The sequence below is a fragment of the Nicotiana tabacum genome, chromosome 13 (genome assembly GCF_000715075.1).
Source record: "Nicotiana tabacum cultivar K326 chromosome 13, ASM71507v2, whole genome shotgun sequence".
NCBI classification, from domain to species: domain Eukaryota; kingdom Viridiplantae; phylum Streptophyta; class Magnoliopsida; order Solanales; family Solanaceae; genus Nicotiana; species Nicotiana tabacum.
The window spans coordinates 55,684,018-55,691,541 of record NC_134092.1 but is presented as its reverse complement, the minus strand read 5'-3'; the positions used below and the strand labels follow the sequence as shown (position 1 = coordinate 55,691,541).

The window sequence follows — 7,524 nt, the reverse complement described above, 5'->3', positions numbered from 1 at the left end:
TCTACAGAAAACGAGGGGGCTATCTATATTTGAGTAAAATCGGGGATAGAGCATACCCTGATTTTCCGGTGAAGAAAATGAAAGAAGGGCACGGACGCATGAGACTGAAATCGAGGTCGGGAATCTTTCGTATCGAGACCCATGAAGGATGATGTGTTCATCACCGGGCCTGATAAAGCAACGCTCCTCGGACCTGGAACGAGTTCTAAAACCTCGAAAAATACAGTAAATAGTTACACACGACGGATAAAGGGCCGTGATATTCGTACCCGACCGGATATCACTGCGCGGATCTCGCTCGATATCGGTTACGGGTCAGTAACTAACGGAAAAGGAAGATTTTTACCTTTTTTAGACTTGTACTAGGGATGTAACTCTCCTACTATATAAAGAGGAGGTTTTTTCTTTTGATAGACACATTATAACACGCAAATGAAAGCAATACAAATTCATTTCTCTGCTTTCTAGCAATTGCAAAAGCCCTAACTTAACTGTATGTTCTTCATCCGATTTGGGTTCGAACCAACGGTCCGAGCGAGGGCAAATCTACTTTTCAATCTAGGCTCAAGCTAGGCCGTAATATTACTACTAGTTTGATCATACATTTTATCTAAAACTCGTATATCTAATATTCTTGATTATTTGTGTTGAATCAATCTGCATATCCTTAAAACCGCGTACAAATTTAATTGTTATCCGATTTTAGAGTAAACATAGAGTGTGTTTGGTATGACCAATTTTTCCATGTTTGGTTGGCTAAAATATTGTGAAAAATATTTTCTTCATGAATTCTATCAATTGGAGGGAAATATTTTCAACACCAAGAGGAGGGAAAACATTTTTCAAATTTTTTTCAACCTTCCTCATCCTTTTTTCCATCCCCACCCACCCCCATGCCTACCCCTAACCCCCCACATCCCACCCTCGCCCCTCGCCCCTACCCTCACCCTACCCTCTCTCTCATCCCCCACTTGCCCCCACCCCCACAACCCTACCTCTCACCGCCTATCCCGCTATCCCCACCCCCACTTCCACTAAATATTTTTCACAAAAAATGTTCCACTCACCTATCAAACATGAAAAAATAAGTGATAAAACCATTCATTTCCAGAAGAAAAATATTTTCCTTCGTACCAAACACACCCTTAATCTCGATATGGATTCTGAAAGTAAGTAGCAGTTATTGCATGATGATCAGAATCCTCTACATTGTTGAACGAAGGATACAAAATTCTGCAGAATTTATATTGAGTCGGGTGGACACACTCAAAAAATGTATAAGGCGGCAAATGAGGTTATAGTTGTTGTCAGCAATATCGATACGAGGTTCACGGTATTATTGTCAAGGACAGTAAGACCAGATATTCTCTTCACAGTTGGCCCTGGCTTCCCAACCACCTGCAAGGTAAAATATCACCATATTAAACTCCGAATTATGAAGCATCAATAACCAAAGTCTTGTTTCTTGTTGTTTAGTCATTTGCTCCTTTACATAATGAACTCGGTATCCTTTTTTTCTCCAAATATTTTCTGGGGTATATCTTCGCTTTAAATATCAAGATACCACTTAGAATCAACAAAAGTTTTTTTAACGATACTTCTAAGATATTTTCAATAAATCTCCTTAGCAAAAAAGCACAACAACCGGCAATTTGTTTTTGAGAAATGATTTCCTAAACATACAGTAGACTGGCTGTATCTCTTCTTTTGGTTCAGTAAGTTATAATCCTTTAATTTAGGTATGCAAAAAAGACTGCTTCCATTTACCTTTCAATTGCTAAAAGAACGTTTGATTGGATATTAGAGCACAAAGAAAATTAATCATAACTTACTAGATCTTCTGAAATACTTATAAAATTATAATCTAAGTTGCTCTGACACGACAGTTTAGGTGTCGCATCCGTGTCGACACAACATTAGTATGGGTGCGAGCATGAGATTCGTACCGGATTTGGTCAAACAATTTTGGATACTTTGACCACGACGAACGAAAATATTCAAGACGAGATAGAAATTGATTCTCAAAATCTGAACCAAAACCAGGGTAAATTTGAAGAAAAATAGCATACTTTATCTAGCAAATCAATCATTTACTTATCTACAACTTGAGAATAGAAAAGAAATTCACACTTTGCAAGCTATAACATAAATATTCCACAAAATTTGCATAATTTAGAGATATTTTTATATATATATATTTTTTTTGAATCCAAACCCCACTTGTGGGAATATACTGGGTTTGTTGTTGTTATTTGGTTTGAATTATTTTTAGCGAGACCCCACCTTAGCAATACATTACACGCTGCAACTCAGATATGGACTTCAACCATCTCAGCAAAAAATGGCACGGATTGCTTTTATGGTTTTAGAAAATGCACTGACAGATGTTTTCTACATTTTTGGTTTTCATTTCCAGAGAAGAGGGGGTGGGCTGATTGGCTACTCTCTACTATTTCTTGCATAAACAAATCAATTACTAGTTCTTTTAAGATATTAATTACGACTAACCTTCTTCCGAACAGTACAGAATCCACTGAATTGCAGTGTTGCTCCCAATAAAGAATCAATTACACTACCGCATACTCCAGCCAATGCAGAAAGTGGTATCACCAAAAGCTGCTTTACAGTCACATCAGATGTGCATTTTGTAGTGAAAAATCCCAGGACTACAAATGTCAATCCAATGACAGCGCCTGCTGCTGCTGCAGCCAAGAGTCCTGCTTTTGTCACTCCACCATTTGTACCCCTTCGAACGGGCTGATTTTAAGTATAAGGGAGAAATGAGAAACATAATGTCTTAAATCTTTTACCTTCTGATAATAGTTCAAAAAGGGTCGACATAAAGCATCATTTTAAACTGATTATCATGAAAAATTTTAAGGTAGTTATCATGTTTCAAGGCTTAAGCTGGGAAGAACTCAGTTTATCATGAGACTAGCTCATAGTTGACTATCAATAAACTAATCAAAATTTGTAAGGACGAAAAAGAAAAAAGTAAAAGCTTAATCATAATCAGCATTTGATAACTATTCATCATTGAAGAGAAAAGGCACTGTGCATTGTTTTCGCCTATGTCAGGCTAAAGGATTAAGCAGATGTCAAAGCTTTAAATTCCCACCTTGAAGGTTGTAATAAGCCGAGGCTCCTCATTACTAAGTATCCCAAGCTCTGAAGACCATGTGTCCCCATTGCAGCAGCAATACTGACCAATGATACCACCAATTAAAGATGTTATTGTGCGTGACTCTTTTGAATCCAGACACTTGTCCTGTGACCCAATCAACTTCCATGCAGTCAGGACCAAAAGGGTAGCAATGCCACTGTTGAACAAGACTTGAATCCTGTAAACGCAAAGTAAAATGCTAATGAAGAAAGCTAACAACTCTCTCACACAATTACCTGTGGGCTTTCTACAAGGTTACTTGGTATCCAATCACACAAATTTAAAAATACATTCTGCTGAAATAACACTGGTCTTGAATAAAGCGTCAAAATGATACCCTTCCTTCTTATTCCTATCACATAATGACTAGGTGAGTTGTAAATTTTACGATGTCAGGATATCATTTTCTTATGGCAAATATAAGGGCTACAATGAACTTTTCTGAAAGTTTGCAACACCGACAAATTTGGTAGATAATATTGGTTTTAAGCACAAAGCACATAACGTGCTTTGAAAACACAGATTAATGTACAGAACTTCTACTAAAGACTAAATATTCACATTCACTTAACTGTCCTCGTTCTCAATCCAAAAAAGCACAGACTAATTGAGAAAACTTCTACAAAAGACTTAATTCCGGCATTCATCACATTCTCCATCTAGAAATCAGAAAACACTACATTGTCAAAGTTCTTACTGCTTCAAGAAAACTTCAATTTTAAATATTTAGTCAAAACTGTAATAAATGTTAGATAAGCCCTTATTAAAATAACTAGACAAGCAACTAAACAAGATTTTTCAGAAAGTAGTACCTCATACAGGCAGAGGATACAAGCACCATGTTAAATTTCAAAATTATTAACTGGTATGAGGTATCTTCATCTCATCTCAGTCCTTCCTTTGCACCTATTGAAAGGTATGAGATGAGATGAAGGCACCCGTTAACAATTTTGTAATTTAACATGGTGCTTCTAAGCACCGCCTATGTGATCTTGCTCACAATACCGGTTTCAAGCCCGGAAGGAGCTGAAGGTTGTGGTAGGTCAATAGCTAGCGTAAAACAAATCAAATTGTGATGAATTCTCACAATGTATACATCGGGACGTGCTCACGTAGACACAGGTTACATTAGTACTTGGGTGTGATAAAAATTAGTAAAGGGGTTCTATCACATCACAACCTCGACATGAGGGAGTATAAGCAAAGGTTTCTACATCAAGAACGAGTATGGGTAAAGAAGTTAGTCCTGCCACATCGACATCTAGGCGTGGTGCAATAGTGCTTGGATGGTTAGAGCAGCATGGCATCGGATCCACAATAAAACTGGCATTAATCACGTAACATCATAACCCAAGGAATCTATGAGTGGTTTTCATGGATTACCGCAAAGTATGAAGATTAAGCAACACTATAAGGTGAATATAATGTAAAATTTACACGTGGCTCGTGCTTTCAGCTCAGACATACTTCAACAACACTAAATTTCAACAGAACCTTTTTGCCATCAATCAAACACTAAATTCAAGAGAAATAGCAAAAATAATGGAAAATGAATCATATATCACCGCCCTAAATTTCTCATTTTTTCTTTTTCAAAATTTTCTAACATGTTGATAGACTTATCAATATATTATGAGTAATTATGGTTCTTGTATAGGTCCAGTGTCAGCGCATAGAGACCAATATGTAAGTTTGAGAATTGAAGAACCTCTACTGTTAGAAAATCTTATTCGCATATATAAAGTATTACTTCAACTAGTTAATTTATTGTTTCAATTTCATGCTAGAACTATCTATGTACACAAGAGTCATACAATGAGAGAAATGGGAGTATTACCAATCGCGTTGACCACCCTCTTTAAAATCAGCATCAAGTTTCCTCTTTCTATCTTCTCCAAATAGGGTAAACTTTGAACAAGTAAAAAAGAACACCAGCAGCATTGCTCCAAACCTAATAACTCCAGCCATACGAATTTCAGATCAAAAATCAGAAATCAACAACTAACAATAGAGTATTTATGCGACTGTTGCAAACCTGTAATTAACGGCAAGGTGAATAAACATGACAATGAATCCAGAAATGGCGCCGGACAAGTTGAGAGACTTCCGTTTGTGAGCTCTAATGGCGATTACCGATGAAACAAGTGCAGCCACTGCCGGTTGAATTAAATGTTTTTCCATTTTTTCGCCGGCAACTGCGACGCTTTCGGCTGATCTATGAATTTAGAGAGGTAGTAAGTGGAGAACTTATGTTAGTTGTTGAGTTGGCTTATTTTGACTTGATTCTCTAATATTCATTTGGCTGCTCTGTCTTTGTTGCACAGCGTAATCAATTCTTCGATTATCATAATCTGTGGTTGTATTTCCTTTCCAACTTTTACCTAGTCTTAGTTTGTGTGCCACTTTTATCTTTATTTTACAATAACAATTCAAAACGTTGATGCAAATTTAAAACAGCTTTATTTTACATAAGTTCAATAACTTTAGGACCCGTTTAGCCATGAGTTTTTGGGATTTATTTGGCAAGCACATGTTTGGCCATAAATTTTGCCCACATTTTAGCAAAATCCCAAATTCAAAATCCAAAATCCCAAAATCACTTCAATTGATGATTTTGGACCAAAACATGACCGTTACATTTTTAAATTTTTTTAAATATTACCCCAAACTTTTATAATTTATAAAAGAGCCCACATTTATTACGACCAACTAAATATTTGATGAATATGCTCCCTTATCAGCTCAATCCTTTGTGCATCTTACTTTTGCTTTTGATTTGTAGGCTAAATGGCTTTCTGAACACTCATATCAGTTAACTTTTTCTTCTTAATTAGGAGCCGTAATTCTCTAATGGGATTTCACTGTAATTAATGATTTATATAGTTCATTATAAAAATAATAATTTTGTACCAAACTTATTTATGTTCAGGGCTATGGTTTGTGATAATGATACTATTGGGTATTTGTGATAGTTTTTAGAACTTGTGGGTATAAGTCATGTTTCATGTTTTTTCAAATAAAAAGTGGAATATATTTTGAAAAATCATGTCCAAACACATTTTCATCTTCAAACCAAACTTCACCCAAATCAGATTTTTAAAAACTAATTTGGGAATCTATGGCCAAACGCTAGCTTAAAATCCCAAAATCATTAGCTGATCATTTTAAAAAATTTCGGGCATACATCCGAGAGAGAAGGATTAGTTCGTGTTTGGTTCAAGGGTGTGTTTGGTATGAAGAAAAATATATTCCTCGAAAAATAAGCGAACACTATATGATAAGAAATGGGTAAGGGTAGGGGAAGATGGTATGTTGGGGTTTAGGCGCCGGAGTGGCGGTGGAGATGTTGGAGGTGTAGGGGTGGGGTAGGAGGTGGGGGGTGGGGGTAGGGGTGGAGGTGGGGTTGGGAGGTGTGTATAAGGTAAAATCGATTTATATTAAATACTCGAATGACAGCGTGACACGTGGAACCAGAGACAGACGGAAGATGAAGCGAGTAGAAACCAAGACCGAGGACAACAACTTCGGTTGGCATCGAGTAGACCCCGAAGGGAACATAATCAACGGGAGCAAATGAATACTTGTCACCAGAAGACATTCAATGAAGAATATTCCATAGTATTAAATACGCAACCGTTACAGAAAATTTTGGCATTCATGGAATGCCGTTACATATTCATCAATGGCCCCTATTATTGTCATTTAAGAGGGGCTTGATCCTAAAACTTTATTCCCTAGGTATATCTATAAATAGCGACTTCAACAACTATTGTAACACATAAATTTTAGCAAACTTATACTACACACTTTTCCAAGCTAAACAATACTTTATTTTTTGTCTAATATTATTCTTATTGTTGCCTTCGGAAGCCTTGCTCCCGGAACCAAGTTATATGCTATTTATCTCGATTTCAATGCAGTCTTTTATTTTATTTAATTTATTTATCATTTTTGGATCAAATCCGTTCGCTTGTCTATAAACACGTAATAAATTCAACTGTACTGTTTTACGAGTAAACTATTTGGCGCCCACCGTATGGCTTAGACAGTTGTGTAATTGAATTGATCCTTGCATCTATTACTAACTTGTTTGATTCTTTGTTTCATAGCAAAAATCAAAAAAAATGGCAGCTAACGATGTCAACATCACACACAACTCGGTCTGTGACACCGTAACGAGGAGGACGTAGCAACTCCGGTCCATGGCGGGCGTTATCCCTGACATATACGGGAGACAACTCCTGATGACGCTGAGGATGAGAACATTGCAGAAACAGTAAATGTAAGGCCCTATAATTTTTTTTTAATGATTTAAGATTTTAATGTGCGTCAACGGTATTTGGGAATAACGTATTTGACTA

The 7,524-nt window shown here is 36.6% G+C and overlaps 1 protein-coding gene across 1 annotated transcript; it reads right to left on the bottom strand.

The window, feature by feature from the left end:
- Positions 1-1,121: 1,121 nt before the first annotated feature.
- On the bottom strand, positions 1,122-5,518 carry LOC107823568 (protein PGR). The gene is made up of 5 exons (XM_016650254.2): positions 5,199-5,518; positions 5,001-5,114; positions 3,119-3,341; positions 2,509-2,757; positions 1,122-1,398 (listed from the first exon to the last, which is right to left on the bottom strand). Exons 1-5 carry the CDS (start codon positions 5,342-5,344, stop codon positions 1,267-1,269), a joined length of 864 nt encoding a protein of 287 aa, XP_016505740.1. The 5' UTR covers positions 5,345-5,518; the 3' UTR covers positions 1,122-1,266.
- Between the last annotated feature and the right edge of the window lie 2,006 nt (positions 5,519-7,524).

Coding starts and splice junctions, on each gene's coding strand:
- LOC107823568 (XM_016650254.2), bottom strand. CDS start 5,344: ATGGAAAAACATTTAATTCAACCGGCAGTGGCTGCACTTGTTTCATCG. Junction 3,342..5,000: donor GAGGGTGGTCAACGCGATTG/GTAATACTCCCA, acceptor TTGCGTTTACAG/GATTCAAGTCTTGTTCAACA. Junction 1,399..2,508: donor TCTGTACTGTTCGGAAGAAG/GTTAGTCGTAAT, acceptor TTTACCTTGCAG/GTGGTTGGGAAGCCAGGGCC.